Source organism: Mauremys mutica, chromosome 21 (genome assembly GCF_020497125.1).
Source record: "Mauremys mutica isolate MM-2020 ecotype Southern chromosome 21, ASM2049712v1, whole genome shotgun sequence".
NCBI lineage: Eukaryota > Metazoa > Chordata > Testudines > Geoemydidae > Mauremys > Mauremys mutica.
Window position 1 is genome coordinate 5,826,128 of NC_059092.1, and position 13,590 is coordinate 5,839,717.

General features: G+C 40.0%; 1 protein-coding gene across 7 annotated transcripts in view; it reads right to left on the reverse strand.

Moving 5' to 3' along the window:
* The window catches only part of PRKCZ (protein kinase C zeta), a 154,953-nt gene that overhangs the window by 20,160 nt on the left and 121,203 nt on the right, over positions 1 to 13,590 (reverse strand). For all 7 annotated transcript variants that reach the window (XM_044995852.1, XM_044995853.1, XM_044995854.1 and 4 more), the window contains 4 exons: positions 11,015 to 11,102; positions 10,483 to 10,602; positions 7,504 to 7,583; positions 6,770 to 6,859 (listed from right to left, as the gene is read on the reverse strand). In XM_044995852.1, coding sequence (XP_044851787.1) covers positions 6,770 to 6,859; positions 7,504 to 7,583; positions 10,483 to 10,602; positions 11,015 to 11,102 — 378 coding nt within the window. The remainder of the gene's footprint in view (positions 1 to 6,769; positions 6,860 to 7,503; positions 7,584 to 10,482; positions 10,603 to 11,014; positions 11,103 to 13,590) is intronic.

Consider the following 13,590-nt stretch of genomic DNA (forward strand, 5'->3'; position numbering starts at 1 on the left):
CATGTGGATGACAGAGATGGGAATCAACATGCCATGAACGTGAGGGCGGGTAGTTTAGGTTTATAGAGTGGAGGGATGCAAAGAGGGGGAAGACACGATCAAAATGATGGGCTAGGAAAATAATGTTTGCAGCAGCATTCTGAATGGATATAAGATGGTGTTGAAAGAGTAAAAACTGAACTCTATCTTTAGGATATTACAACATCCACTGGAGTATGAAAGAGTAAAAGTCTACTTTGAAGAGTAGGTGGCAGTGTTGCAGCCTTTAATTTGAGGAACTGAGGAATCAGTTGCCACAAAATGCATTTGAATCAGTTTTATCAGCTTCCTTAGGAATCTCAGGGAGGGGTATATCTAATTCGCTGAGCTAACTTAAGGCTGAAATCAGCTTGCTTTCTGAAAGTTAGTCTTTTCTGACATTGTGTGTCCCATGTGTGTCTTTTCTGATCTATCTTTTTATGCCTCTCTATTTGCAGTCACAGAGGCAAAGACTTAATTTATTAAAGACAACATTTCAGTAGGTTTGCTGCCCTACAACTCCATGAAATCCCTCTAGGTTATTCCTGACTCCATCCTTAACCAGCTTTGTTGCACTACCTGCTTTCACATATGTATTCTCCTGACTGCTGAGGTAATTTTTCTTTTTAGTTTTGTTTCTTTGTAACTTCTGGGAAGTAAGCTCATAACACATAGCAAGAGAAAGCTTTGAAGTACAATCTACCCAGCAATGACTTTCACAGATAGTTATGCTCTGCATTAGGCAGATCACAGCTCTGAGTCTTTTTTTTAAAAGATACAAACGTCCGATATATTGTTAAGTATCAGAGGGGTAGCCGTGTTAGTCTGGTTCTGTAGAAGCAGCAAAGAATCCTGTGGCACCTTATAGACTAACAGACGTTTTGCAGCATGAGCTTTCGTGGGTGAATACCCACTTCTTCGGATGCAAGTGGTGGAAATTTCCAGGGGCAGGTATATATATGCAAGCAAGAAGCAAGCTAGAGATAACGAGGTTAGATCAATCAGGGTGGATGAGGCCCTGTTCTAGCAGTTGAGGTGTGAAAACCAAGGGAGGAGAAACTGGTTCTGTAATTGGCAAGCCATTCACAGTCTTTGTTTAGTCCTGAGCTGATGGTGTCAAATTTGCAGATGAACTGGAGCTCAGCAGTTTCTCTTTGAAGTCTGGTCCTAAAGTTTTTTTGCTGTAGGATGGCCACCTTAAGATCCTTTTCCTTAGAGACTGTCAACCTGAAGCATATTCTCACCAGCAACTGCACACCGCACCATAGTAACTCTAGCTCAGGAACCAACCCATGCAACAAACCTCGATGCCAACTCTGCCCACATATCTACACCAGCAACACCATCACAGGACCAAACCAGATCAGCCACAACATCACCGGTTCATTCACCTGCACTTCCACCAATGTAATATATGCCATCATATGCCAACAATGCCCCTCTGCTATGTACATCGGCCAAACTGGACAGTCTCTAAGGAAAAGGATAAATGGACACAAATCAGACATTAGGAATGGCAATATACAAAAACCTGTAGGAGAACACTTCAACCTCCCTGGCCACACAATAGCAGATCTTAAGGTGGCCATCCTACAGCAAAAAAACTTTAGGACCAGACTTCAAAGAGAAACTGCTGAGCTCCAGTTCATCTGCAAATTTGACACCATCAGCTCAGGACTAAACAAAGACTGTGAATGGCTTGCCAATTACAGAACCAGTTTCTCCTCCCTTGGTTTTCACACCTCAACTGCTAGAACAGGGCCTCATCCACCCTGATTGATCTAACCTCGTTATCTCTAGCTTGCTTCTTGCTTGCATATATATACCTGCCCCAGGAAATTTCCACCACTTGCATCTGAGGAAGTGGGTATTCACCCACGAAAGCTCATGCTGCAAAACGTCTGTTAGTCTATAAGGTGCCACAGGATTCTTTGCTCGATATATTGTTGTGTCAACATCTTCCAAAAAGGCTTTCCTTATTCTTTTAAGTGAAAGGTTAGTTACTTCTTAATCCACTCAACACTCTTCAAACTGCTCTATTTAAAAAGTGTTTAACCAGAGCACCTTTGTATGTACATCACACATAAATAAGATGTTCCTTCTCACTGCATATCAGTGTCATTTGCACCTTGCTACCAAAGATCTTGCTGTAATTTTTTCTCCTTCTTATCCAATTGCATTGTTTACTTTGGGCCAGATTTCAAAGGTATTTGGTTTCAGACAGGTGCATAGCGGGATGCTAAAATGCACCTAAGCAAGTTAAGGGCCTAACTCCTATTGAAACCAATAGCCTTTTGTTCAAAATGCAAGTGCTTTTTTTCCTTTGAAGTGGACATTCCTAAGAATTCTTAACCTGTCTGGAAGCAATCTTTCCATGTTACCTGGAACTGCTCTTGATGTACTCTATTTCCCAAGACTATATTTTTCACTTCCTTCCAGTTTCATTCCCACAATAAATTTGCTTCTCACTGAATCACTGATCATTGCTTAGGCTGAACTTATTGACTGCCTCTATATCTTTGATTATGTAGGGTTAGTATGTTTATTTCTCAAACCACACATCAAACTATCAGCCAACTTGGCCTGATCATCTGCAAGTCAGCACAACCATAAATAGGCCAAGTTTAGACCTAGCTGTGAATGGACAAACTCTACTGAGTGCATTAATAAAATATTCTTATACTGGTTTCCATTATAACCCCCCCAAAATGCATTTTGTATGCAATTAATTTTGTCAGACATATTGCTCTTTATCTGAATCTTCATTCTAGGTCCACCTCCATTGTATTTCTGCACAGCTAAGCAGTGACATCAACCACAGTTTTGTAGTATTGCTTTTATCATGTAAGGCATAATGCAAGAAACACGGAGATTTGGAATATAAATAGATTTTCCCTTATATAGCAGAAAACATGTGGTAAGTGTTCTAAAAGAATTAGGAAAGCTGTCTTACTAGGTTCCCGAATGTTACTGCCTCATTTCATGCAGAGCAACATCCCAATACTGAAATTATCCATAGGTTAGACCCCTATTGTATAACACATCCCTCATGCAAAAAACATCAAAATTAGGAGATACTGAGCACCCTTGCTTCCAATGAAGTGATTGGGGAGGCTCAATACCTTTCAAAATCAGGCCATTAAATTTAAGTGTCACTGAAAAGTGTCTTTACCTTTACTACTTACACCTTAGATTGCTAACACTGAAAAGAGATTTAGAATCTGTCTCCTTTCACTATCTGTACGTTATGTTTATTTTTTGCACTTCACTCAGGCTGGACCCTGGAAGTAAATAGTTTGTCAATTTTACCCTCTGGTTTTGTTGCGTAAGGCTTTGTGTTTCAGGGTAAATTATACTGAGAAATGTTTAATGTAAATCTCCCCCTTACCACTTTTAATCCAGAAGAAGATTCGCTAAATTAAAAAATAATAAAAATATTTGCATTAGGCTTTTATTTATTCACTTTGCAAAACTGAAATATTTTGGCCTACATCGAAATGCCTGACACCTAAAACAACTACAAGCAGAAGCACCTTCTAAATTCAACCCAGAATACAACAGGGACCCAAAGTAAACATGATTTTCCTGTAATCTTATCAAATGTTAAACTATGCATAATTTACATCTCAAGATCGTAATTTACATGACACTGCTTTGTTGAAAAGATGCCAGGATTACATAATCACCCTGTTTCAGTTTGGGTGGTCTTCCCAAGTGATCACCATGAAATATTGTAGGAACTTTACACTTCTTAAGCACTAAGGAGGTAGGAAAACCGCCCCCAATATTTAGAGCGGCTGAAGTGGTTCCCACACCCCCACACTTCCGGTCAGGAGACACACTGATTAAGCGCCGACTAGGTGTATATCTCTGGAGTACGCAGTGCATAAAGCACCAATCAGGAGAGGGGGCGAGACGTTGGCTTGAGTTTGTACATGCGTATAATAGAATGATTTATGTAACCAAACTATAATAAATAGACGTGGACAGCCCCGTTGGGGGTGCTCCACGGGAACAGACTGACTGACTTGGCTTCGTCATTGCTACAAAATATAAAGTAAGTGAAGCAGTAAGTCTCTTTTACAAATATAAAATGAATCCAACAAAATCTTCTCTCATAAAGCTACAGTATGTGAAGTTTGATGTTGACATTCTATTAAGAAACATCCTACTAATTAGCATTATAGTGCCTGAAGGTGCACGCTGTAAAATAACATCACCCACCAGATTAAGGGAGCTATTTAAAACAACCTATATCTTCACAAATTATTAATAGCCTAATCAGATCCTCTGTGTTATATGAACAGCTAAAAAAATGGTAGACATTCTGCCTCTGTAGAAAGCTTCTTCTATGAAGAACTTCAATAAGGATGGTCTGAACAATGAACCTCAAGGTAAGAATTTAATCATTCTGTTTTCTCCCTTTCTCTGAAAACTTCTCTCATGACCCTAGTCATTACTTCCTGTTTCTACAATATTTCTTATGGAGTTCACAGTACTGCCGCCCCCGCCTCCCCTAAAAGCATACTTGCATCTCCATCATTAAACTAGCCATTAAACATTTACATAGCTAATTAAAGTAATGTTCCTGACACAGTTGGCACCTTAGCCATAAAGTAGTTAGTGTAGCAGATAATAGTTTTTAATGATGATTTCGTGATGATAGTGGTGAACATAATCAAGAAGTGACTGGTATTCTTCTAGATAAACTGGCAGTTAAACTGATCATAACTTTTAAACACCGCATGCACCTTCTTGCAAATCCCACTGAAACGAAAGTACATCTTATCCCACACTATGGACCAAAAACAACCCTAAGAGCAAGGAGTAACAAAATAAAATGTAAAGCTTCAAAGTAACCAGCAAGCAAGCAAAACACAACTACTCAATCATACTGCATTCAAGCCACATCTCTTCCTCAGGTCATTTTGTCTTTTAAAGGCCTGATTCTACAAACATTAGCAGCCCAATTTAAATCAGTGGGGCTATTCAGGTAAGTAAGGGTCACATACGTAAGGTTTTGTATGACTGGGGCCTTATATTGTAAACTGTAGGGAAAGTGCCTTCTTATATGTCTGTCAGATGCAGGGGCGGCTCTATGTATTTTGCCGCCCCAAGCACAGCAGTCAGGCGGCTTTCGGCGGCATGCCTGTGGGAGGTCCACTGGTCCCGCGCCTTTGGCGTACCCCGCCGAATTACTGCCGAAGCCACGAGACCAGCAGACCTCCCGCAGGCATGCCACCGAAGGAAGCCTGACTTCTGCCCTCACAGCGACCAGCAGGCCGCCCCCCCCGTGGCTTGCCGCCCCAGTGCCTGGAGCCGCCCCTGGTCACATGCCATGTATATAAATGGATCACTTGATTACTTGTTTTGTTCATTCCTTCTAAAGCACCTGGCATTGGCTACTGTTGTACAGGATACTGGGCTAAATGGACCTTTGATCTGACCCAGTATGGCCATTAATAACAGCTTTACTCTAGTATTCCCCCCCTAGAACAGAATACCAGGGTACTACTTCCTCCAAAGTCCCCATTACATTTAGCACTACTCGAGACTTGCTTATGATATTTTGCCTCCCAGGAATCAGACCTTCCTAATACATAATTAAATATAGGAGTTAGACAAAAGTTAGAGAGGGCTTGCTTCAAACCATCAAGAACAATAGGCTGTAATCTGTACATGTTGGCAGCAGTTGCCACCTCCTCTATTGGAAACCGCCAGGTAGCAGCAGCTTTAAATTAAAAGCAGGGTTCCACAAGCAGAAGATCTCTGCTGAATCAGCATATGTTCTCTCTGTTCTGACCCCACCCCATCCTGACATACCTTACCCATTTTGTAGCTCTCCCAGACAAATTCTAACCCTGGTACTCAGTGCCGTAACAAGGGCGAGGCAAGTGAGGCACTTGCCTCGGGCGCGCAAAGCGGAGGGGCACAGCCCTACCGCGATCGGTGGTGCTTCGGTGGCAGCTCTACTGCCGCCGCTTCTTCGGCGGCAATTCAGCAGCAAGTCCCTGAGTCCCTGTTGGACGAGAGGACCTGCCGCTGAATTGCTGCTGCCACTTCATTCATTCTTCGGCGGCAGGTCCTTCTCTCCAAGAGGGACTCAAGGAGTTGCCGCCGAAGAATGAATGAAGTGGCGGCGGCAGGTCCTTCCCTCCGACAGAGACTCAGGGACCCGCTGCTGAATTGCCGCCGAAGAACCTCGGGCGCAAAAATTCTTTGGTATGGCTCTGACAGTATTTCTTGGAGAGAGAGGTCCTTGTAATGCACCAGGTGGACTTTTCAACGACAGGGGCTGCAGCACAAGTTCTGCACCACCTACCAATAGAACTCAGGGAATTAATTGGCCCCAAGGCTTTATTATGGTTTAAATCATGTGTTTTTGTTGTTATTTTCTACCTAATATCATGGTTGTCATTTTACTAAAAATTTAACCTCACATTTTTAAAGTAAAGACCATGAGTGAAACTACACTTAATATCAGGTAACAAGTCATGTTTTTTACCATGAAATAAATCTAGTTTCCAACATTTTTACATTCATGACAAACCTAAACTGATGACACCGAAGATAATTTTACATGAATACTTTTAGAGGTTTGATGTATTCTTTCAGTTATGAGCAACTGTATTTTTGAAGAGAGTATTTATTAGCAGAGTGTTTACCATGATAGGTTCATGCACACAGTAATTAAAACATTGAAGGAACATGCTTCTATTTAACATACTTAAGTAGAATAAATTATTTTTACCAGATCCCAGTCTATGCTGCGGAAAAACGTATGAGACTTGATATCAGAAAATCCTGTCTCTGGCTGGCAGCCAAGCCTTTCTTTGGGATCCTGTGGAAGACAAGAGAAAACACAATCGAGATTGTGTTTCTTTACACTTCTTTTTTATTGTTCTATCATGACAAATTCTCCAGTTTTTCACTGACCCATGTAGATTATACGAGGATAGGGAGCAGTATATAAACTATTGGTAAAATACATTAAGGCAATCTGATTTCTAAACTTCATGGGTTTGAAAATTCATTTTAGACTTTTTATTTTACAGCATTTCTCGTGATATAAAAATTCTGATTTTACTTAGTAAATGTGCTGTTTTCCCTACTGGCGCAGATAATAGTTCCATTGACTTCACTTTGTCTGCTTGTATTAGTAAGGACTACTCATTTAATAATTGTTTGCAAGCACAAACCAATAATTAATTATCTTAGGTTTTGTACTCAGTTTCATTATAAAATACCATTTCACTAAGTAACCAACATGCTAGTAGGTTTTCAAACGAAGTTCCATGCTATGAAATTTTCACACAAAAAATTAGCAATTTAAAAGATTGCATTTGGAAGCTATATGTCCTAATTTTATAAAATTTCTTTACAGAAAGGAGATACACCTCTATGTTTTTATTTAATTTTTTTTTATATCATGAAGCTCTGAGCTATTGAACTTATATAAATAACACAGTGTTGTAAAAAACTTACCTTGTTTAAAAATCCTTTTAAGACATGAGAGGCCTTGACAGAGAGAAATCTTGGAATCCGGATTGGCTTTTCAAGGATAACTGTTACAAGTTAAAAAAAAAACAAAAACAAAAACAAAACTGTTTTGCGCTCTATTATATTATATTTTAATAAAAACTTTTTTTATTCATATTACTGCCTGGACACCGTGCTAATATGGCAACTATTTAAGTTATTACTGCAAAATTTGCCAGGCTTTACAATTTTTTTTTTTTTAAAAGTCATACCATTCTCTCTGGTTAATATCTTTTCTAAAAGTATTATAAAATGGACTTTTAATGACATAACTCAGAAGAGAAAACCAGAGTATTCATTTGTTTTCAAAAAGCTGGAGGCAATGTGTCCAGTGGTTAGAGCAGGGGATTAAGAGTCAAGGCTCTTGAGTACTATTCCTGATTTTGTCACTGACACATTAGTGACCGTGGGGGCAAGTCACTTCAACATTTAGTTCCTGCTTCCACAACCATCAAATGAGCATTTACTTTTCTCTAACTTTGCAAGGCTTACCCAGTTAATGTCTGTATCTTGGAATCTTCACGTGAAAAGTGCTATGGTAGCAGTAACATTTAAAGACTTTCTGAAAATTCTTAATCTCATGCATCGTTTCTTTCATCCCATCTGTCATACTGATAAACACATTGTATAAAGGCTTTTCATCTCCTTAAAGTCCTGATCAAGGGGTTATATAAATGTGATCTCACATTTTTAAACAATTGAGGAAATACTACACTGGACCAGAGGTTGTGGGGATTCCCCATTGTGTCATTACAAGCCACCCTCTTCCTTCACGATACAGTATTCCCCCTCAAGGAGTAGTTTGGAGACTAGTTATGCACTTTAAAGAGTACACAACAGTGTCTGAGACTGCTCACGCTGGCATTCAGATTGGTCACTAGGAGGTATTTCAGAATGAGTCAGAGTTTAAGGCCAGAACTGCATATCACAGGCCACAAGCACCAACTAGCATCTGCACATCAAATCCACAGGAGACTAAACTATTATATGCCTCAGGCATAGAACAGGAGGGATCTTTGTGCACCAATGCCTGAGGTCCCTGCAATAGCCGGACATTTTATTAAGTGAGATATACCCAGAGAATTCTGGTGAGTGACCCAGGTCCCATGTTGCAGAAGAAGACAGAAACCCTAAGCCTGTCTGACCTGGGGGAAAATTCCTTCCAACCCTCTCTTCCTTCTCTCAGACTATTCACATACATCTTTGAAATTCACTCTTTACCAATCAAGCACTTTCAGCATTGCTCCTGTACTTGATATGGTTGTGCGCACTGCTACCTGTAATTAGAATAATGGGCACACTGTTACTTCAATAGCAGCTGCTTTGCATGGGTAACTTATGACACTGCTACCATGAAATCACCATAAGGAAACAGAAAAAGTTATCTGGAGCAAAAACTACAGGTAGATATGGTTGGTGCCCAGAAAGTTCCCTCAATGCCTTCATATAATATAGTTTTCAAAAACCATTCCATACTCTGGACACAACCTAGCAGAGATACTGTCTCATGCACTGACTCCCCATCCTTTCATGACCACCTTCTGTCCCTACTGATAACTTAACATCCTTGTGGCAATTACAGCAGTTGGTTTAGTGGAAGAAATAGCACTGAAGTATTGTTAAAAGCCTTTGGTACAATGATTGTTTTGCCCTTTCTGAAGAAAGTCAGTCAGGCTGTCTACTGTGTCTTCATTTCATCTCTCCCTCCCACCTGTTATGTTTTTCTTGACTAGCACCAAGGTAAGCCAGCTGCACGTGACCAGTCAGCTCTCTAGAGACCACCATCAAGTCTAATACTATTAACAAGGCTTATATTGTATTTATCGGATTAACTGTTTTACATGGAATAAATGTATAGGTCAGTACTCTTGGGGTGTAACACACTGTAGGAAGCAACTAGCAAGTTCTAGAAGCACATCTGCCATAGTGCGCAATACATTATTATATAAACTTACTTTGAATGTAACAAAATGAAAGACCAACAAAGAACATAAACATATGTACCAAAGAACTAGGGTGAAAAAGAAAAGTATCCCAGAGTATAAGAGTAATGTGAATGATAATGTCTTTCTTGAATATAATGATGGATTTATGTTCTTGAACTGCAATTCAAAGAGGGCACATACACAGATTCAACTCCAAATTTCTAAACCTAATTTTCAGTGGCTACTTCTGAACTGTGGATCTCACTGAGTAAGTCTACACTATAGCTGGGAGCTAGGGTGACCAGATGTCCCAATTTTATAGAGACAGTCCTGATTTTTGGGTCTTTTTCTTATATAGACTCCTATTACCCCCAACCCCCGTCCTGATTTTTCACATTTGCTGTCTGGTCACCCTACTGGGAGCATGCCTCCCAGCCCAGGAAGACCAACACATAGTAAGTAGCTCCTCTCAAATTACCCTGCTAATAAGAGCTGTGTGGATGTTGTGGCAGGGGTGATGGCTCAGGATAGGCACCTGAACCTGGACCCACCTGGTCCGAGCTCAGGTGGCTAGTCGGAGTTGCCGCCCATGCCGCAACATGCACACTGCTATTTTTAGCAGAGCTAGCCTGTGTCTGCCTTCTCAGGCTTGAAGCATGCGGCCAGCTGCAGTCTAGACATACTGTTAGTCTCTTTCAGACTGGACTTTGTCTAACTCTGAGTCCTAGTTTTTTGTCCCAGAAAATTAAGTTCCTTGGATGTTGAATTAGAAATACCACAGCCCTGCGTTAATATCACTGGCAGTCACGAGATGATGGGAACTACTGAGCCCTCTCTCAAATCTTTGCTGTGTAGGAAATTAAAAGGAAGAGAGAAGGCACCCACAGTATGTAAAAAGTGGCTGCTAATTTTCATTATTTAGTGTTTTGTTCTTCCTTCAAAGGGATTCAAGAAAAAAAATTGAAACTCAAAAACAACAACAACAAAAACTTAAATATACCTTGGAAGAGGTAATCTTCAGTGTTCATGTCTGGATTGTCAGTTATTATATCAAATGGAGATCTTCCTGCCATCATCTCAAACATCAGGACACCAAGAGCCCACCAGTCCACACTGAACCCTATAAGCATTTAAAGAGCACATTTTCCTGGGTTCTAGGATAATGTTACAATGACATTTATTGCATCATCGATGGAGATTAAGGACCTGATTCTGCAGAGAGCTGAGAATCCTCAACTCCCACTGAAACCACTAGCAGCAGGGCTCAGTGCCTCATAGGAATAGCCCTTAATAGAGCACTTTGGGAGAAAAATTAGAAAAGATAATTTGTTCAGGAACTTGTAGCTGGGCCATAATGGTCCATAAGAGAGAGAGACTTCAATTAACAGCGCCAAGATAACACATCTTGCCAGTACATAACAGAGTAAAAACATGTAAGCTTAATTAAAAATGTACTCTCATGCCCTGTAAATCGGAACTTTAATTAGTGATTCACTGTAATTAAACGGTTACAAGTTTATGCACCAACTCACCATATTCTTCCCCTCTTAGGATCTCTGGTGCAATGTAATTTGGCGTTCCACAGAAAGTGCTTGTAGTGTCACCAGGGCCCAATCCTTCCTATTGGAATAAACCAATTCATCTTTTGAAAGTTAAATTCTACCTGCAGCAAGTTCCCTTCCACCAAGCTTTTGTAAGTATTTCAAACCAGGAGTCTAAGACGCCTCCATATACCAGGGGTCAAGGTAGTGATAAGACTCCTCCCCAAAACTCCTACCATTCAAGGTAAACTTATACATTTTTTTACAGCCCTTCATTGTGGTGGGTGTGTGTGACGTTACCAGGGTGGATTTGATTGAAATCACTAGTCAGGATGACTCAATTTAATCATGGATTTCTACATAAAAGTGCATTCTCATTGGTTGTTATAACCTTAATACATATTCTTCACAACTCTGATAGATGTAGATTTCGTTTTCATTTTTAGAAGGTACACACTATACATTTTTAAACAGTGATTTATTTTGAAAACTTTTCAGACTAATTTTACAGCTATATCAGAAAATGAATGATTGTTTGGTTATTTCATTTACCAAAGGTAACTGAAGCAGATATGTATGAAGTCATTGGGAGGTGAACTACCTCCAATTCAACAGGTTAATCATTAATATTTGGAGGATTTTCTTGCCAGGCTGTATTAGGAGGAGACCCCCACCAGACAGACATTTCAATTGTTTCATTTCACTAAAACAACAACGTTATGTATTCTGGATTTTTTTTCAACAGCAAACATATAATATTTTAACAAAACAAGCATATGAATTTTTGAATTTAGTTAAAGATTCAAGTTTTTTAAAATTAGGTTTGTTTTTGTTAAAACTGTTTTTAAACTAAAATAATTAAATGAAATATTTAAGAAAAAACACAAAAAATTAAATAGACTATGCCAGCCAGGTCAACATGACAAACTTAAAATATTGGCTTCTGCAGCTAACTCAGTCATCTTCACCTTCATTTTCCAGTTTGTTCATAATCTGGAAAAGAAAAACAAGCTTTCCTGCTTTTTCAAGTCCCAAACGATTTCTCAATTTGGAATGAATTAGTCCAAAAGAAGAAAATATTCTTTCTACACCAGCAGAAGAAGCTACTGCTGTTAAAAGTGAGATTATCACTTCAACAGTCTCTGAATCCAAGTGCTTAAGTGACTTCCACCAATTCATTGGTGTGACTTTCTTCAAAATATCATCAGCAAACATATTTCTTGAATGATTCTTACTCCCAAACTGAGTCTCTTTTATGGCCTGCTGCCACTATAGGTTTTCCCTTCTAGTGAGAGAATGGTATGGTAGATTTCAAATCAATGAAGGCTACACTCAGAAAGACCTCAAGACTTTGGAATATACTGCTCAAACAGTATATTCTGTTTCTACTGCCTGTCCATCCCTCTCACATTTATCTCCAGACTTCTCCTTGTCCAGATCTATTCCGCCCCCAACAATCTTCTATTCATTCAGTGTGTCTCATTTCTGGGAGCTTGGGGAGGTGTTTATTTGTTATTTTTAAAGATGAAAACAATTCATAATTTTTTGCAATTGCTGCCTTTTAACTCCAGGTTGTGAATTTAGTGCTGGTGCAACACATCAGATAAGAGTCCTACTTATCCCTTGAAGAGGTATATCACAAGCAGTGACAAGGCAAGCTCCCCCACAGTGCCCCACTGCTAATGTGCATAGTGAACTGGAGTAACCCCTGGTAAGACTGAGAAGGTAGCTCAGTTAATTTGTTCCATTCAATAACTGGACCCTCTGAAATTGACAAAAAGGGTGCTAGTTGTGGCGCTAGTTTTGGGGACTTGGCAGTCCATCACAAGCTAGACTGAAACCCTCATCTCATTTCACATGGGCCAACAAATAACTTGGAGACAAAAACTGTCAGCAAGTATTAGTGTGTGTCAAAGTAGCAACCCAAAGAGGTAATATCCCATTACAAGCCCCCTGAGCAGTTTGATCTCCATAGTTCATTAATTTACTTGAGCTTCTTAATATCTGCTTGGACATTTATTTAAAACACAATTCATTTTAAAATCAGGCTACAAATAACCTTCTGTAGGGCTGTATTTGCCTGCCTCAGTTTCTCTTCAGGTACAGGTTGCATTTGATCAAAATTTATGTAGTGCTTTCTAAAGTGCTATTTGGTGAGTGATAAAGTTCCTCCTCTACCTTGGTGGGTCCTGCACTTATTGGCAGATTTTGCTAGCCTCAGAGATCTTCCTGTGTTGGATCAGGAGTTGGAAGGTTTTGGGGGGAACTTGGACCCGCCCTCTACCCCGGATTCCAGCCCAGGGCCCTGTGGACTGCAGCTGTCTAGAGTGCCTTCTGGAACAGCTACATAACAGCTACAATTCCCTGGGCTACTTCCCCATGGCCTCCTCCCAACACCTTCTTTGTCCTCACCACAGGACCTTCCTCCTGATGTCTGTTAACGCTTGTACTCCTCAGTCCTCCAGCAGCACATCCTCTCACTCCCAGCTCCTTATGCACACCTCACTAACTGGAGTGAGAGCCTTTTTATACCAGGTGTCCTGATTAGCCTTAATTAATTCTAGTAA